This window comes from Pelmatolapia mariae, linkage group LG9 (assembly GCF_036321145.2).
Source record: "Pelmatolapia mariae isolate MD_Pm_ZW linkage group LG9, Pm_UMD_F_2, whole genome shotgun sequence".
NCBI lineage: Eukaryota > Metazoa > Chordata > Actinopteri > Cichliformes > Cichlidae > Pelmatolapia > Pelmatolapia mariae.
Window position 1 is genome coordinate 20,584,671 of NC_086235.1, and position 20,368 is coordinate 20,605,038.

Consider the following 20,368-nt stretch of genomic DNA (forward strand, 5'->3'; position numbering starts at 1 on the left):
TAATCCAAATTCCTCTCTATAGTTTTCAGTGTGTTTTCAGAGACTGAAGAGTGGCTGGTAGATAACCGGCACATTTTTGGCATGTCTTCGCTGTTACTTGATGTTGATTTTCCGTCCAGCTGTGTTTGAGCATAAGAACGTTTGATATGGATGAACGAGTAATCCGTCCTCTATAAAACAATATTGCTCCTTGCATGTCTGAGTGAGACCGCCAAAAGCTTTGGAGCGCTGCTAGGGGACGCGAGCAGGACATCAGTAACATATGTGGGTCATTTCCTGCTCCTGTTTGAGTTATTTTGTTAATCAAAGAGACTGACAGACACTGTCCCCTGGCCTCAGTCCAGTCAGCTCTCTGCCTCTGGAAGCCACACTGTGACTTTTCTGCCAAAGTTTCCATTTCACTTCATCCTGCAGTGATTCACAAAGTCGTGTTTGGGCAAATAGAAAGTCAAGCAGGGGTGTTTCCAGATTGTAGTATGGTTATTTGGACATTTCATAGGGTCAGTTCTCATCCATTTCATAATACTCACACAAAGTGGATCTGCGATGCTTTCGGATGCGCTGACGTAAATTGCATGTTTGCTTCTGTGATGTCCAGTACCTCGGTCAATCGAGTACCCGCCCTGGGACTGGAGGGAGAGCAGGGACTTTGATGAGCTCAACCACATTTTGCAGGAGAGCAAGAAGCTCGGCAAGGCCCTGGAGAGCCTGTCGCGCAGTGAGTGGCTGCAACTCAGCAGAATGCATGCTTACATCATACTCAGCAGCGTTTAATACATCTTAACGTATAGAACTAAAGTCTAGACCTTTCTGTAAATGTCACTGTTAATCCCGAGAAGGAACCGGATAGAGCAGCTTATCTTACAGGCTCACCACTAAGCTTAGAAGCAGCCTAAGCTGGGATTTTAAACCGTATTAGATGCTTCTGTGCTTTAAACCATTTTCTTCTTTCCTCAGGCATCGCCATCTCTGATGAGCTTGACCAGGTAGATAATAACTAGCCGGAAAAATAAAACACTCCTATATTGACACTAGTTAGAGCTTCCTCTCATCACCCCTGCTGAATTACTCATGCTACATCAAATAAAAGAGCCAGATTTCTTAACTTTCACTTGCTCAACAGAGCAGCACGGACATCATCTTTTTCTGATGATGAACTGCTATCTCATGGGATTGATATTCGAGAGTGATACTTCAGTAAAGCATGTCCTCCATCTCCCTCTCCCTTGCCCCTTCGTTGTGGATCTTACTCGCAAAGCTTTGTCTGTGCTCTGCCTTTGTCCTCGCCTGGCCCAAATTCCCTCCCAGCACAATAGTGCAGCGGCTGCTCAGGTTGGAGATGCACAGATCGATTTTGGAAATGTTGGCTCTGGATGAGAAATACAGCATATGTTTTGACAGGGACTTTACTTTTTGCTCAGCGCACCATGTCCAACATCCTTGGCTTATAGTCCAGAGATTTTCCCTCTTTTCTGTGGAACAGAACGGGGAATGAATACTAAATACCTGCTGAGATCGTGCAGAGACAATAGAATTCCTTCTGGATTTTGTGAAAGATGAGGATAAGTATTTTTGCATTTGCACACTGAATCGTGCAAATGTGTACAGAGGCAGCTTGGGAGGCAGATATCAGACAACACTCTGCTCTTTTTCTCAACTTTATTATTTTAAAAAACTCCATTATTATTTAATAATGAAGGGTTTCTTTTTGAATTAAAAGTACACAGTGTTAAGATAGAGATTCATAGCAGTTCTCTGACTCCTCTCACCTCCACCTCTGCTTCTTTTCATTTTATCTTTCCCTTTCTGTCTGCTCTTTCCTGCTGTTTTAAATATGCATTTCTGTTTTAGAACTTGGTGGGATATAACGCAGTTCTGCGCCCTCGGGTGGTGGGGGAGTGGGTTGGTCGGGACGAAGATGACGCAGACCCACTGGCTGCGGAAATGCTGCACCCTCCCGTCCCTCGGTCTAAAACTGAAGTATGTTGGAGTGGAGACAGCAGCCCTGCTGGGAGGTTAGTGATTGGGAATATAGTATATTTGTGACGTCATCTACATGAGTGTATGTGTGCGTGCAAGTGTGTGCGTCTGAATCACTTAATGCAAAAAGTTTAAAACTTCAGAAACTTCACAAAGCTCTTGTTGGCTCTTTAAATAGGAGGAGGTAGACTTCTAACTCTGGCTGCCTGAGGAATGCCCATCTGAATGGGTTTGATAATCCCATTTCAAAGGCGCGATCAAACATGCTTGCCATGATACTGCTTCAACCCAATTTCAAATTAAAGCTAACCTCATTTCTGTGTCCTCAAGGCCAAGAAATTTTCTGCTTGTTATTTTAAAAATGGCCCCTTTTTGACAGTGTAACTGCGTCGTGCATTGCATTGTCAAATCATTTGTCATCTTTAAAAAAACTCTTTAAGTTCCAAGTCAAGTGGACTTGGTTGTTAGATGAGGCTATTGCCCTGTGTGTGTGTGTGTGTGTGTGTGTGTGTGTGTGTGTGTGTGTGTGTGTGTGCACTCATGCGTATGTTTTTCTATCTGGCGGGGACTTTTACCTAACAGCTCACTCATCCATAAGGACTTTTGTCACTAAGGGGACACAAATTATGGTCCCAACAGAACCAGATATATGTGTTTGTGTAAATGAGATGTTTTGTGTTTACCTATGAGGAGTGTGACAAACTTGTGGTGCTGTGTGAAAGCCACGGAGTGATGTGTCACTGTGGGGACAAATATTCTGCTTCTGGGAATGCATTATGCCAACGAGTTACCCCCCACATGGATAAGACAAGGGCGGCGCATGTGTGTTAGAGTGCACACACAAGTGCATGCATGTGCTTCTGATATGACAAATTAAAGGAGGAATGGATATAAAACCATAAATCATGTTCAGGCCTGAGCTGACATACACACAGTGTTAATCTCATTAGGTTACTGTATGGGTGGATTATAGGGAGAAATCACTTAGTTTAAACCCTGAGCTGGGAGATAGGGATGTGTGTGTGGGCTCACTGATGAGCTCTGCTCTGTGTGTGTGCGTGTAAGTGAGATGTTTTGTATTTACCTATTAAGACTGTGAGAAACGCGAGCCGCTGTTTGTTTGGGATGGTGTCGTGTCCCAATATAATCACAGCCTCTTCTCTCATTAACTACAGGAGTACCTGGCTCATCACATAGATCATTTATATCAACTCTTAATTGCATTTACTGGGAACTTGCTCCCTTATCACATTCTGTTTGGGGATCCACATCACTTTCAATTACTCCAAGCTGTTTTCTGACCCAGCCTAGTGTCATGTTTCTATTAAAAGTCGTAATACTAAATGACATAAAATGTCATGGCTAGAGATTTTTAAATCCACTGGTCACGTTTATAATTAGAGAAGCTAAAAATGACCACTGATCTAATGGAAAACTGGCAAAGACCAGCAGTGCCCTCGCTTAAAATCCCATGTGAGCTTTAATGGGGCGTCCCTTCATGGTGCTCATAGGCGTTCAGTTTCTTCTTCTTTTGGCTGCTTCCTTTAGGGGCCCGAGTCAGCGGTTCATATGACTTCATCTCACCCAGCATGCTCTTCTGTCACACCAACCCTCTGCATATACCCCATCACTACATCCATGAACCGCCATGCTCACTGCTCTCTAACCTCTCCAACGTTGTCTGCTTAACCTCCCCAAGAGCTGCCCCTGTGATATACTCATTTCTACTCCTGTCCATCCGAGACAATCCCAATGAAAATTTTAACATTTTCAACTCAGCTCTGCCAAAAAAAAAAATTAAAACTTCTATCTGCAATCTGAAAGCACATATGTTTTTATTTCTTCCTCATGTATTTGACCTTTTTTTTCGTCTAGGCAGTCCATCTTCTAGCTCTGACTTTTGCAAGTTTACTTGCTTTCACTTACAAACTTATTGCTTCTGTCCCTCATTCCAGCCCACCTGTCATTTATGACCATAAGAGAAAGTGACAGGTTGTGTCCATTCTCTGTATGATGGGCTGCAGTTTCCAGAGGGATAAGTGCAAAGTGCACTTGGGAAATCAAGAATGAACTGTGGCCAAAGTTTATTCAAGGAGTTGTTTTTTTTCACTCTCCGGTGGAGCGAGGCTTCCACATTTAGCGTATAGCAGGAACACAAGTTTTTTTCTGTTAACAAAAATATAAAGACATTAGCTTCTATGGGTTCTGATTACTTATTGGTCACTCAGACAGGAAGAGAGAGTGCCGTAAAGCTGCATTTTTTGTCATATTTATTGTGTTTAATGTTTTGGCTCCTGTGGTGAAAAAGAATTGCTGACTCTGGTATAGCTACAGGGAGGCACAGTGGGCCTGAGATTTTCATATTAGATGTGGGCCCATTATACAACACATAAAAGTAATAACACTGTCTCCACACAAGCTAGCCGAGCAGCCTCTCTCTTTTTTTGTTTACTTCTATTTTTCACAATTATTACTTTCCTGCTTTGTTTGCTGTTCTCATCTTAGATTCTTGCCGCAATGTTGGAAAGTTTAGCCTTAGGTTAAACCTGACTGTTTGCAATCACAGCAAAATGTTCCAACTTTTTTTGTTCTTTTTTCTTTACCCAAAGACAAAAGCTATAAAAAAATACCCCATACCAACCACATTACTTGTATTAGGAGATACTATTAGCATAAATACCACATGGAGGGTATGAAGAAATATCAGTCATCTTTTGACCCTTTCACATTAGCTGTAAATAGAAGTCATTAAACCGAGATTAGCATCAAATTAAATCTTCCACCCCTATAATCCACGCCCTCGGCCACTGGGATATGAAAATTAATTTCGCCAATATAGAGGTAAGAGGAAGCCAGCTTTCAATGTGGTATGTGTATCTCTTAACTGTAAAGGAAAATGAAGACGCTGTTGCGTGTGGGAACAGAAATATGAAGAAAAGAATTCTTTTTTTTCATCCAGTTATTATTTTAATTGAATACAGTCTCAGAACTGTGATCCTCGTTCCACAAATGTTGACGTATGGATGGCTTTATCGTGATTTCCATGGATACACCCGTGGCAATCAGCACGTAATGTTTATAAATTACCATGTGGGAAATGTTAGCGCAAGCCTTTATAATAAAACAAATAGCGGAGGCTGAAGACAATGTTGAAATGTAAACAGAAGCCAGACGTGCTGGAACAAAGCAGTAATACTATTGGCTATGATATAAGAAGAAATAATTTTAGAAATATAGTATTCAGATTTTATAAATATTTAACGATCCTTTAAAAAAAAGATATTAAATAGAGTATGTAAGTCTGTATATCTTTCCCATTCTTGAATATTTAAAAGATTCAAGCAGTAAGTAACTCGTTTGGATTTGATCATTGGCTCCCCCGTTGGGTGAAAACTGCAGGGGGTGCTTTCAACACCTACATGCTTATAAATCCTGAGCTTAGATTCCCTTTTCAACCTGACATCCTCTAAACGCCTAATGGTTTGTGGGTAGTGTTGGAACTTTTGCTCTGTTGCTCACCTCAGAGCAATTATCTTGTCTTATCTTCGTCCTGCTACCCAGGTATAGCAAGGTGCACTGCACCTTCATGACACTTCATATAACTGTACTCTGTTTTGTCTGTGCCAGCCATGGAATGACTACCAAGTGCAATGATTGGTGAAACACCTTTTTAAAAATAGTCACGCATGTGCATAGCACTGGGGCAGATGCATTATTTGGTTCTTGCTAGGAAGCTCGAGTCTGCTTAGATACAACTCTAACAGATTAGGATGAGAGTATATAATTACTGTCGGAACACTGTTATTATAAAACATATTATTTTTCTCCACGTGTTTCCCAGAAACTCAAAGCATATTATTGCAGAAGATAATAGCTCCAGATTCATGACCTATTCAACTTTAAAATGCTTTACAGAAGTGAGCGACAATGTAATTACTTGCTAATAAGTATTAAATCGTGATTCAGTTTGTATGAGGATTGAAAAGTATTACTTTATGCTATTTTTCTTGCTAAGACTTTTTTATTTCACCTTTAGCCTGAAGATGGAAGCAAAGAGCAAAGGGCTAAAGCAGCAGCAGCAGCATCATAAGAAGCTTCTGGCTGCCATGTTGTCCCAGGACTCCTTTGATTCAGTCCACAGCCCCACCCCCTCTGTTGTGGAAGAGGAGATCGAGGACGAGGACGATGCCATGGAGCTTCTGGGTAATCTCGCAGCCCGATATGACTTACATACAAAGTCGCAAGTTACAAATCTGTGTAAAATTTGTTGTTTAATAGAGCAGAGTGAATGGTTTTCCAAGGCAGATGCGGTCCATTAGTTTTTCCAGTGTAAAACTACCATTGATCCTAGTGCTGATTATGAGTCTGCATGTATGAGTGTTTTTATGTGATGCATTTGGCAAACCTCTGAACTGCGATTTCAGATAACACTAAAATGAAGTCTGCAGCTGAAACTACACATTTTTCACTATATATTTTTTAGGCTATGTGGAATAAAAAACATGCATATTGTGTATTTTTGTACAACTGGAAGAAACACCTCATAGCACAACTTAAAAAAATACTTTACTTTGAAGGCTTATGGCATGTTCAGTTGATGTTGTGCCTCCTGCTTTTTTTAGGTGGGAAAAAAGGGAAATTGGTTCTTTTACAGCACTACTATTACTGCAGCTGCTTTCTTTGGCCACCTGCATACAGTCAAATTCACTGTGTTCTGACACATTTTCTATGAGTTGTGGGGAAAAAATGTTGCTAAAAGTGGGAAAGTGCTTAATGGCAAACATGGATGGATTATCATGGCCATGAGCCCTGTACACAAATTTCCCACAGGCCACCTACCTACTCATGCAAAGAGCATGCACTACATCTGCCCTTCCTAAGCACACACAGTTTGGTTACAGTTACAGAGTGTGTTACTTGGAATTTGTATTTGGTGAATTAAAAATAATAAATGCCTGAACATCCACAATGTGAATGACCTGTTCCACCACATCCCAAAAGCGCTTCATTGGACTGAGATCTGGTGACTGTGGAGGCCTTTTGAGTACACTGAATTCAATGAGAATCTAAGTTGAGCCATTAAAAAAAAAAGAGTTGGACATGGTCTGTAACAATACTCAGGTGATCTTTGGCATTTAAACAATGCTCAGCTGGTACTAAGGGGCCCAAATTGTGCCAAGAAAATATCCTTCATATCATTAAACCACAAGCACCAGCCTGAAGTTAATCTAAGGCAGGATGGATCCATGCTTTCATCTTCCTTTACAGCAGATTCTGACCCTACCATCTAAATGTTGCAGCAGAAATTGACTCTCATCAACCAGGCAATGGTTTTCTAATCTTCTATTTCCAGTTTAGCAAGTTTGTGTGGACTGTAACCTCAATTTGACCGAAGTGGCACCTAGTGTGGTCTCGGTTTTGTTGTAGCCCGTCTGGTTCATGGTTTCATGTGTTGTGCGTTCAGAGATGCTCTTCCACATGCATTGGTTGTAAACCAAGTTATGGTTATTTGAGTTACTCTTGCCTTCCAGTCAGCTCAAAGCAGTCTGGCTATTCCCCTCTTACATCGTGCATCAACAAGACCCAGAGAACTGCTGTTCACTGGATAATTTCTCTTTTCTCTTATGGTTGCAGAGATTCTGTTGCCCTAAAGTTAACTAAAGATGTAAAAATGTACATTTTCTTCAACATGTAACAGGGTTGACTTGAACTGATGGAAAGCATTGTATATACGCACACCTGCAGAGGCCTGCGTTGTGTATGCAGTGGAATTTGGTTTGATTTGCATTAAAGAGCACTTTAGTAGCTGTTAAAGGAATTTGCTCTTCCTGTTTGCACTGGAATGCCAGATGTTTTCAGCTAGCGAGTCATGTTGCTCACTCTGACAAGCGTAGAATCGCAAAGTGGCTCATTTGATTTACTTCGCCTGTGTCAGGAGTGCATGTGTGTGTTTACGTTCCTTCACGCCAGTTCTGCCACCATGACTTGAGATGGATGAGTGTCAGTGGAAATGACACCTGATGTAAAGTTTAATTCAGTGGAGGCTCTGAGAGCTTGTCATTCTGTACGTGCAGATGCAGGATGTAATGCTTCTTTCTAAACTGAATGTGCTGTCTGAATATTTTTTGTGGTGAAGCATTCCCTCTGCTACTATCTGTCACTTGTTCCTCGCAGTTTGTCTCTGCGTTGTAGTAATGTTTATCTGCGTGGTGATTCTCTTGAGTAAAGTACCTTATGGTCACACTTGTAGATTTAAAGCGTCACGTACACCGTTTATGTCATTCAAATCTGAATCGCGACAGTTCTGTGTTACAGCTAATACTACAAAAAAATTTTCATAGCTAACAAATGATTGTCAAGCAGTACTTCTTTGAGGAACGGCAACCTGTAGTGCAGTCTTTTTATTTCCTTGTGACTAACATGGTTTCTAGTAATAGTGCTTCAGTCTCTCTTCGGTCTCCTTAGAGCTGTTGCTCTGTGGTGACACACACATCTACGCAAGTCTGTGCTCTCCACTCTCCTGTCACAGCAGTGAGACACTTCTGCTTGTTAGCAGGATCTGTTCACCAGGGTCATTCAGAGGGTCGCATTTCTTTTTCACTGCGTGTCAGCGATTCCCGCGCGGTTACACAGACTGAAGCTGCGACATTTTAGGTGTTCGGTTTCAAAGCTGCAACATTTTATCAAATTAATTGCTCTTTTAATGTAATGTTTCGTCACGGCAACCGTGACGCTGTCTCCTCACAGCATGAGGGTCCTGGGCTTGAATTGGCTTTTGTGAGTCCGCTAATATATAAAAGAAATCTTTAGAAAATATTATTTAAACACAAAGTTTTTCTTTTCTTTTGTGTTGCAAAAAATTTCCAATCAGCTGAACAGCGTTGTCAGTATAGTTTTAATTCCCTTTGCTTTTAATGTTTATTAGATATTTAGAATCAAAATACTTGTCATTTATGGTATCTTTCCTTCACTCAAAAACACTTTCTTTGCCCTCATAACATGACATGACTTAATATTTTTTTACTAAAATGCAACAGAAATATAAAAAAATCAATGGTTTGTCTGGTCCAATAATTAATCAAGAAAAATATGCTTGATATAAACTGAACGATACCAACCAAGTAAATTTCTCATAGATATTACAGTATAATTATGTAACAAAATTAGATGGAAACTGTATATGTTTTAGGCATACTTGTTCCTTTTGTGTCTTTCTGAGTGTTTTCAGGCAATAGCTCCTATATTAAATGAGGCAGGACTCTGCATGCTCAGGTAGAAGCTTCAAAGGTGCGTAACAAAAGCACAAAATTAAGGTGCTTAATTCTAAGGTGCTTAATTTTGAATTAAGCACCTTAATTTTGTGCCCAAATGTGACGGACTGGTTTTGATATAACACTTTTTTGCCCTATTTAAGTATTCAAGGTAATTTCTGCTACAGTGGTCATTTACCCATTCACATACATATGTTTTCTTTATTCTATGCGTAAGTGTTTTTAACCTAACATCCACAAATTTACAGTCTAGTACAGGGGTGTCGAACTCCAGGCCTCCAGAGCCGGTGTTCTGCAGGTTTTAGATAACACCCTGGGTCAACAGACCTGAATCAAATGATTAGTTCATTACCAGCCTCTGGAGAACTTCAAAAAATGTTGAGGAGGTAATTTAGCCATTTAAATCAGCTCTGATGGATCAAGAACACATCTAAAACTTACAGGACACCGGCTCTCGAGGCCTGGAGTTGGCCACCCCTGGTCTAATAGATACATTAGGGGCAACTCAGGGTTCAGTATCTTGCTTAATCATACTCTACAGGAGTTTGGAATCAGACCACCGACCTCCCGAGTTACAGACAACCCATTCTTCCTCGTGAGCTACATCTGGAGCACAGTGGAAAGTGAAAAGAAAATCTGAAAGAAAAATGCCCTGACATGGTAGCTGATCCTTCATCTGGTGTATGACAGTCTTGTGCTAGAGAAAATGGGTCTTCTTGCAAAGTAATTATGAATGCAGTTTGGTTTGGGAACACCATTTTTAGAAGGCAGGGTTCAACAGACATGACCCAGGAGAGTAGTAATAAATATAACCAGAAAGCAGGATGCTGGTGGTCTGTGATGACCCTCCTTGATCATAGCTCTGAAACCCAGGCGTATTCCCCCTGTGGCTTTTACACTTTGGTCTATGGCAGTAATTCAAAGAAACGAATGCATTTCTGATCCTCTGTCGAGGCCTGGTCACGTAGCTCTCCAGAGACCGCCGCCTCTGAGTTGACTGCCTCACTACTGTAAAGTTGATTAAAGGTGATGCTAACACGTATCATGTGGTGCCTTGGTGGACCCTTGTGAGGATTTTTTGGGCCTCAACTAGAAAGAAGGTCTTGGCAAAAACTCTGTAGCTATGACCAAATGCATGCCAAGATGACTGATGATCCTTGGCAGGGCTGGTGAGCTTGTGATAGTATATTGATCCCTAAAGGAGATATTCATCTTTTTTCCCTGCTGCTGTCCACAAGGCTAAAACATGTGGTCATCTGTTCAGAGTTGCTCCACATGCTGATAGGGATTTGGAAACATGTTCAAGGACTTCACAGCTGAGAGGTGCTTGCTGTCAGATAAGTTGAATCGCTGTAATTAAGTGCTCTCTCAAATTTGATGACACAGCAAAAGCTGCTGTAACTTAACCTTGTACAGTAATGGGTTATTACATAAAATACCTTTGTTTTTGTTCATTTTTATAAACATGCAACATTATCTTCTCATTTCTCTTGATTCTGCTTCACCAAACAATAAGCTGTTGACTGGTAATATGCTAAACATGGTGCACAGTGTTAAAGGCCTCTCACATGCGGCAATGCAACTGCTTCAGGAATAGAAATTGTTGGGTGCTATGTGTTTAAGCATTAGGTCAGTCTGACCTCTAGTGGCTAAATGCTTGAATTACAGTTGCTGTGTCTAAAGTTTATTAAGAGCATTGTCCCAGATGAGTGCAATGATTTGAATTTAGGTAATCTGACAGAAAATTTTCTATAGACTTTAATAACTTTTTTTTAACCTTTTTTGCACATTACCTTTATTTACCATGTGATGCTAATACATCCTATGTTAGGTCCACATGCACATCGAAGCCTCACCATGTTGTCAGGCAGATCGGCCATTGTTATCTCGCCTGGTAACTTGCCATTTCTGCATACAAATGAAAGCAAATGTATAGATGAGAAATAAACACTTGTGATGTTGCTGAGAGCGATCGTGTTTAGTATGTGCCAAAATTTCTGGGGAATGAAGAGAGGGAGGTTCGGGGAATAACGTAAATGTAAAACATACTGCAAATTTTCCACTGGGAGGCAGGAAAGGAGCACTGCTTTGTCCTACTGTGGAACAAGGACAACTTCTGCAAGAGTGTGATAAAAATGGACTTAGAGGATACAACAGTTAGCAACTTCTCTGCATTTTTATAGTAGGAAAGAGGTTTTTGCAAACTGGATGTTGTTCTTTTCTTTTTTCTTTTTTTTCCCTAGTACCTGGATAAGGAGCTTATGAGAAAATAATAGGATCGCCTTGTAATGGCTTACAGTACTGCTAGCCAAGGTTTTCCCGATGTAATACAATTATAAAAAACCGAATACGCGTGACTCAAGTTTGATTTGTTTTGTTCACATTGTTCCAAAAGGAGAAAATAAAATCAGCTTAGAGGTTGCAGTCTTATTGATTCTCTGGTAGTTCTCAGGGATGGCACTGTGTTTTCCCAGTTGTTTTCATTAGTTGTGCGCTTAATATTCACCACAGTCCAAACCATATTTAAAATGAATATGACTCACATGTTCTTGTGCAACCATGGAAAATGTCAAAATTCTAGCTTTTGCTAGGCGGTGGAACCGCAGCAATATACTGAACCCAAGCAAGAAACAAGCTGAGTTCAGTGTGTGGAGAGAAACACCCTGTTTTTTTGGCCTTGCAGTGTTATTTTATGGTAAGTTAATGAGACGCGTTAGCCAGTTCCCTGCTGTAAGGTTACTGTTATTGTCATCCATGGTGGAAGTATTCCATTTCAGGGGGCATGCTGATTGAATTCTCAAATTCAGTTTTTATTAATATGTGCAGAGAATATGTTTGATTTACATGAACTCAGGCGATGAAAAACAAACTTTCCTTTAGAAAAAAAGGAAAAAAAACATTTTCAATAGGACGTATTGTGTATTTAACTCTGCAGCAACATAAAGTCTAAAATACTTTATACTTAAAAGACTGTAAGGCTGTTTGGGCCAGAATGCATTTCACACACATACACACTTCCATTGTTGCAGAGGGTAACTGAGCCTCCAGTGTAAAAAAATACTAATATATGACATATCATCAGACCCCCCCCCCCCTTCACGAGCCAGCAGACCCTTTCAGTATGTGAACCCACTCTGGCGTGAATCCTGAAATGGGAGAGGAGAAGAGTAGCTTTACCTGCGCTCGCCGAGTTACAGCGACACTGAAGATTTGACGCTGACAAGATGAGCGCATGATAAAGCTCTGTCTGATCTTTGATACACATAGACTTAAGCGCAGACTGGTGGATGAGATACAATAGATGTGTGTGGCTCTTTTGTTGGTGTTACAGCTTCCTTTCATGAAGTGCTGCCTGCAGTACAATAGCTCAGTGTTTTGTAGAAAATAAAATAGGTGTGGAAAAGTGAGCGATGTTTTTCACTATCTCGACTTTCTTCCTGAAATTTAAGGGCTGGTACCAGTTAGTTAAAACATGCACAGATTCAACAAGGTGCTGGAAATATTTTGGTTCATATTGACATGATAGCATCACAGTTGTTGCTGATTTGTTGGCTACACATACAGGATGTGACTTTCCCATTCCACTACATCCCAGAGGTGACTGGATCTGACAGGATCTGATGACCATTGAGGCAATTTGAGTACAGTGAACTCGTTGTCCTGTTTCTTTAAAGCACTTTGACATGATTTGAACTTTGTGACATGGCGTCTTATCCTGCTGAAATAAGCAGTTAGTCTGTGGTGTTTAAATGATGCACAGTCACTAATGAGTCAAATGTGTGCTAAAATATCCCCAGCATCATTACACCACCACCACTAGCTTGAACCATGGACCAGTGGGATGGATCCATGCTTTCATGTTGTTTACACCAAATTCTGAATGTTGCAGCAGAACTCTCATCAAGCTAGATGACATTTTTCCACTCTTCTGTTCTCCAATGTTGGTGAGCCTTGTGAATCGTATTTCGTTGCACCTGGTGTGGGCCTCTGTAGCCCATCTGCTTCAAGAGATGCTCTTCTGCGTACATTGGTTTAATAAATGCTGCCTTCCTGTCGGCTTGAAGCAGCATTCAGAGTTACTTAAATCACCTTTAGCCCTCATCTGATCTTCAGTTTAAACTTCAGCAGGTTGCCTTGACCTTGTCTACATGCCTGAATGTGTTGAGTATATATTGATTACATTTTTGTGTAAAAAAGAAGGTGAACAGGGGTACATAATAAAATGGCCAGTGAATGAATAGCTGCAGTTTATGCTGGTATTGTAAATTTGTTTTATAAGCTCATTGTATGTATGCAAAAATTAACATTGGTGTGAATTTTTTTAAAAGTATTTTCTTTGTATAAGTACACTACTTTTAGTTACTTTCTATGATTTTTAAAGATCACCGTTAATATCATCCTACCTATGTTAATACAAGTTGCTGTACTAGAAGGACTGCTGTGTTGACTGCGGCTCTGAGGTCAGTTAAGATTTCCAGTTTCCTGATACCATCAGGAAAGACCTCCTGCAATGCACACCACATGCAGACACACTTTAATCACCGCCATTTGTTATGTTGATTGAAAATTTCAGGACCCCAAGAGGCAAGACGCACACACTGAAGTTGGCAATGATTAAAAGTAGCTTGTTGTGAATAGTCAGGTAATTGGAGTGGATGGATCTTTGAAGATGGAGCGTGCAGCCCTGGGGGGAAACTGAGTTGTCAGGTAGGCAGACAGAGGACTGATGGCAGACGGAGAGCGAGCCTAACAGGCTGAATGCTCTTGTAGAAAACGACTCGTGAACTAGAACAGATATACAGGATGGGGATGAACTTATAAAAACAGTCATACACAATCACTGGCAAATAGTCCGGGACGAAGGTGTCGTGCATAAAACTCACAAACTGAAGGACAACAAGAGAGACTGTAAATAAACAGGAGACATAAAAAGTGAGAGAACAAAGAGGAAACACAGAGAAAGAGGAGGAGGTACAGCCAGTTCATGATACCATTGCTTTCCTCATCTTTGCCCAAACAACTAAAGACACAACAGTTGCCCTGGACACGGTGTAAACCAACAAAAACAAAGCTGTATCATCGCAGTGCTTTGAGAGGAGGAGGTAAATGAGATCATATATGTCAGTAGCATAAGCTGCTTAAACAGTAAATCTTTCGCTTGGACGCTTGAAAGGACTGGGCTCACCTCTGAAGGTTTTGCTGGCCTGATGGCGAAAAGAATGTCCCCATTAAAAGCGTAACTGCGCCCAATTTGATGCCTGTAAAAGTCTCCACAGTGCAGATGGATACGTTAATCGAGGGGCAAATTGCTGCGGTATTATGGTGGTATTACTGGAAGCAATTACCAATAGGCAAGTAGACTGTTGCGATTATACCATAAATCTAGAGGTAGTCATTACGCAGAGCGTGGCCTAATAACAGCCAGCGTACGTACCTTAGATGAACTGAGCAGATTATTCGAATGGAAACGAGCTGAATTGATACAGTGAAGCTGTATTGTGACTACTGTTGCTAGACGGGGCCAAAAGATGATAGATAGGTGCACAAGTATGTAATCTGTAGAAAGCGCTGTTATCTAGACTGGCAGATAAAGCAGTTGTGTGAATAGATCCATTGTGTTAGTATAGGCAACCCTTTAAAGACGCCAGCATTTTCTGGCTCGCGCATGCTTCGAGATTAATGCTGAGAAGAAATTTACCTGATAGAGTTATAGACTTGATGACACTGTACAGTAATTATTAGAGTGTTAATATTTTAATGACCGAATACAACTGTGTCTGTGCTGTATCTATGCAGTTATCAAAAACAAGCAGTGATCTCCAAAAGGAGCTTTCAGCTCAAATGAATGTATTGCTTGTATGGTGCTACTTACCACATTATTCCATCACTCATCTTTGATATTTTAATAGCTGTTTCTCAGTAATTTCTCCCATTTGCTTCTTGCCTAGGCACACTTCTCTCTGAGTGATTAACGTCGTTGTTTTGAGCTGTAGATGGCAACCTTGCTCCTGGCAGACAGATGTTTCCATGTATTTTTATTATGTAGTACATGTGAAATGCTTTCTTGACGATCAAGTCCTGTTAATTTTGAAATATGTGTAATAAAACACCAATAAAGAGTCTTTATCCCAGTATAATGACTGGGATCGTAATCCATCAATACATCAAGCTTGGCCGTGTCTACGCTGACGTCCTAATCTCGGCGATATTTGCGGTTAGAAAGCGAGTTAAAAGGAGGTTTGCACCAGGTCTGTGATAAGACTTTCCACAGGCCTCACTGAGCTGTGATGTTACCCCACTCATGTGTGTCCCCCATCTGATTCTGATCAGAGTTTTTACTGCTGCGCTCTGAGCTGCGAGGGCTTGGAGCCTAACAGGCGTATTTTTAGGCCAGGAGAGGAGGGGGTCGTGGGGGAGAGGGTGCTATTGAAAGCTGAGACATAATTATAAAATGTAAGATGGAATATTGTTTTTATTACAAAGCCAAACAAATGTGTCTTTGTCGCGAATCACATCAAAGATGTCTGTGTGACGACTAACCACCGAGTGGAGGCATGGTGCTTGAGGTTTAATGAAACACAAATGCTGGCTGTGTGTGTGTGAGGCCAGCAAAAGTGTGGGGTCTGCAAGTGTCACTGTATGTGTTGCCGTGCGCCTTTTTATCTATAAGTCTGAGTATGTTGCTCACACATGTGGGTCCCCGTCTGTGAGTAAGCGCAGCTTTTCGACTGCGCACCATAAGGAGCGAGGCATGTGTCACATAGAGACTATTAATTAGATAGACCCCAGTGTTTTGTGGTTACCTGTCACCACTGCTCATGAAAGAATGGAAAATTCAATTATTTCACATCGATGAGACCCAATAATTCACAGCACTTGATGAAACGCCATGATTCTATGTGGGAGATGGAGTGTGTACGTGTGTGCGTGTGTGTCCCTTCCCTCCATGTGTGAGGTTGAGCTGATTCCACCCATTACATCTGTCAGCGCATCATCTGAGAAGGTGTATATTATGTTATTTGTGAAGCTAGTGTGCTAATTATGACTTCAGCTCTTTTTTTAGCCTAGGAAGAGTAGGAAAGAGACAGCCAGTCCGTCGCTATCCAAACAACATGAAATTACATGGAAACATAGAGATAGACAAGCTCTTTATCTGCGTGCTTTGCTCGTCTCCTTTCCTTCCCTACTGTAGTGCAAGTGAGTGATTGCGGCACGGAATTCCTGAGCGCTTGGGCCTTTTGTTGGGATTGCGTCGCTTGAATAGTTTCCGTTCCTCTCCCACCATACTCACCCCCAGTGTAGATCCATTTTATTTATCTGCCGTGTCATCGTTAAACGAGGGGGGGAGCACGCATGGCTGCCCTGGTGCCTGGGGAGTGAAAATGTGACAGGGCTGACAAACAGGCGAGTGTGGACAGACGTTTGTTGTGTCTAGACTGAGGCCCATGAGGCTGTCCTGGTCTTTGGGTAAACTAGTCTCACAGGAGGCACATTGTAAACTTATCATAGTCGTATTGTGCGGGATACATGCTGGGCTCTGCTGTGAATGTGGGGAGTACCCATGTCTTTTACTCTACACAAGAAAATATTTATACACACATTGCATTCATTGCACCGCATAATTTCCAGTTAGCAATATAAACTTACAGGTCCACACACTAATAGAAATCCCTAATTGTAATGAAGACACAGATGGGATGTTTTAGTTTTTATGTATGAACACAAAACTGACAACACAAAGCAAATCCTTGGCTAGCTTCTTGTTAGACTGCTGTCTGTGCAGACACTTGCAAAGAGCCAAAGTTTTGTTAGCAGTATAATGCAGTTGTTTCAGCATAATGATCTTGTCCTTCTGTGCAATAAAAATAAAAGTAAAAAATAAATAAAAATACAAGTATTATCTGTCTGTGGTGGAATGTCTCCATTCCTTAAAAGCTATAGATCACTCCACCATTTTCCTCCTCCCAGCACAAAAACTGAAATCAGTAATGAAAGTCTACAGGAAAAAAAAAGTAACAAGTAACAAAATAATTGTAATGTACTTTCTGAATTTAGTACAGTAACACATTACATTAATGTGTTATTTTAAAAAATCAATCGTTATGTTGTCATTTAAAACAAAACTTGTTGACCTTATTTTGGTTTAAAATGCTAAGTTATCAGCTAACGCTAGCAAGCTAGGTTAGCAAGCTGCATCCATAGACTGTAGGGGTGTGATGCACAGACATGGAAACAGGATAATTAGCGCTAATTAACAGTCTAATGAAGTACTATAATTTCAACATGTTGGGCATGCTGTACTGCACAGCAAGCATATTATTTTTCAGATAATTGCATTAAAAATGCTCCAGAAGGTGCCAACAAAACAAATACAGCTGCGAGTCCTCTGTTCAGTGACTCTAATTAGCGGAGGTGAAGCCTAGCAAAGGGTTATTGGCGCCTTTCTGCTTGGAGTTTGCGTGTTCGTTGTGTGCCTGTGAGGGCTTCTACCACATACTCCAGCTTCCTCCCACAGTCCTAAGACATGTAGGGTGTTAGTTTAAATGGTAATTCTATACTGGTCGTGCAGTAGATGTGAGTGTGAGACCGAATACAATAGACTGGCAGCCTGTCCAGAGTGTACCCCACCCCTAATTTGACGCGTGCACATTCGCACCTCGACGCGTGTCCAACACAAATCCATCGCGCCGCAAAATTGCATATTTTGACGCGCGTGAACCGGAAATGTGGGAGGAATGTGGGAGGAAGTTGTGCCAGATGTGTTGTGCTGCAGATGTCCTCTGAATAAAGACATTATCTTGTTAGCGGAAAGGTATTTGTACATCAGTGGGAAAATAACAGGACAGTAGGCGGGCTTGCTAGCTTTTGCGCGGCTTCATCGGGTCAGTCTGAAAATTTAAAAGAAGAATGAATGAACTTACCAGGTTGCCCAATCCCCTCACTTATGTGCCTCCAAGCTAGGGCCTTTTTATTCCTGTCTCGGTAGAAGTAGCAGCTGGCATCATATAGCTCTGGATGATTAGCCACGGCACTGATGAGCTTTTCCTCCATACTGAATGATGAATGAAGGGCTTTGGCTGGATCTGCCCCTTTGACCTAGTTACAGCCATGTCACCAGGCTCCTGATTGGTTGTCGCGGCGCGATTTGATGCCGGAGTTCAGATTTTCCAACTCGAGTGGTTGGCGCGATACGCGCGTGTGCACAAAATGCAACACAAGATCTGACACGCGTGGTTTTCTTCGCGAGTCAAACGCGCCAGACGCGCTACACTGACGCGCGTTTCAGGCGTTTTGGCGTTTTGGCGACGCAAATCTGCTTCCGAATTTTTGCCCGACGCGCAATCGCGTGTCATCGCGCTCTTTCCATTGACTTTACATGTAAACCTGACGCTCTGGCCGCCTCTATCGCGTTCGGTGTGAACGCACCGTAAGACAGCTGGGAAAGGATCCAGCTTCTTTGCATAATTGCTTTAGAAGATAGATGGATGGATGGATGCTTTTTTAAAAAAGTCACCCATTGTATGAGTGTTGTAAACAATTAAATAATTTATAGACGCTAAAGTAAATTTTCTATTCTGGCTGTAAAAATGTTACAGCCTCATGTGGCCATTAGAGGAACTGCAGTTTTTGGCACTTTTGTTGGCTTGATGATAATTCATTCAGTGTCACTTGAATTTCTGTGTTAACAGTATAGGTGGCATATGTAACACTTTTTTTTATTTGTGTGTAGAACAGCTGTTACCGTTAAATACAACTTTAAATGTTTCCATATATATGGTTTCCAGATATGTGCTATTTTTTCTTTCCCAACACCAAAAGTCCTTTTGCAAACCAATAAATCCTTATTAATTGCTGTCATACTCTATGACTTTGCGTGCGGGATGACAAAAATCAAATTTTCCTGACTAATAAACAGTTTCTGCTGTCATATTCAGACCTCAAGCCCAGCTTGTAAAAGGACTCATATATAATGTTAACACCCAAACATTATCCCACGAGATACGAATTCATCATTTTAGCACTCCATCCACAGGCCTTCCTCAGAGATAGGATGGTGTCAACACAGAAATCTGTCACTTCTCTCCAGTGGAAAGTTGGATTCAGCGTGAGGGCCAACATGGATGCAGTTCAGACTGCTGTTACACAGATGAAGGGCTAAACCCTCCTTCAAAGCCTCTTCCTGGCAAGACAAAACTTTAACTCACAAAAGAACTGTTTGTTTTCTAAAAGCAATCTTTGTCATTTATGCAGTTTATTTCTGAGAGCTAATAAGGACACAAAAATGCACACCCATAGAACAGCTACAGTCGGGGCAGCTAGCATCAGGTCTTCACGCTGATTCAGTTTCGTAGTAGGTCGTAGTAGGTCAGCAATTTTTGCTGCTTCACTTTCATGCACGCACATGCTCATAAACGCAATTAAAAAAACTCTTTACTTTCCATTTGCAGTTCTTGATATTGTCTGCATATGCTAGTTTCCTGTGCTTTTGGCAGGTCAGGTCAAGTTCAGGTTTGGTGACTCATTTCAGAATGTTTGAGCTTCTCTTGTATTTCATTTAGCCGCAGTCTAATCAGTTCTTTTTGTATGTAAGATGCACTCCAGACAAAATTTTTTGTTTATCTCAGTGACCGCTAAGTGTCTGAGAATAGAGTCCTCTTTCTTCAGGCGGAGGTCTTTCTCTTCCTTACTGTGTCATGTTATCTTGACCAGAAGGAAACAAGTTGAAAAGACAAAATGGGAGTTGAAGTGACAAGCAGCTGTGCATACCGAGGTCATGTTCATTTTTCAGGGTCAGAACTGGTCCCTGTTATTCTTTTGGTGTTTCATGAAAGCTGCTGTCTCGAAAGTGAATATTTCCAAGTGTCAGCTAATGATTTGTACCACAGGCTATGACCCAAAGAAAATCCGGCATGCCATGTTAGTCAGTTGCCGAAAGAATGGATAGAAGTGTGAATGGATGAAGAGAAAATAGGAAAGAGTGAAGACCCAAAACGGAGCAGTTCCCACGACCAGAAAATTGCTCAAATCGCTGGTGGCTCTCTTTGTCCCCACCCCTCCAATGCATTCCATGATGAATGGGGCATTTAATATTGCGCTGCTTAAGGGCATCACTGGAG

General features: G+C 41.3%; 1 protein-coding gene across 2 annotated transcripts in view; it reads left to right on the forward strand.

Annotated features, from left to right (window-relative positions):
- Window positions 1-20,368, forward strand: part of lg9h8orf34 (linkage group 9 C8orf34 homolog) — a 73,673-nt gene that overhangs the window by 17,609 nt on the left and 35,696 nt on the right. For both annotated transcript variants that reach the window (XM_063483690.1, XM_063483692.1), the window contains exons 4-7: window positions 599-718; window positions 958-986; window positions 1,852-2,015; window positions 6,017-6,183. In XM_063483690.1, coding sequence (XP_063339760.1) covers window positions 599-718; window positions 958-986; window positions 1,852-2,015; window positions 6,017-6,183 — 480 coding nt within the window. The remainder of the gene's footprint in view (window positions 1-598; window positions 719-957; window positions 987-1,851; window positions 2,016-6,016; window positions 6,184-20,368) is intronic.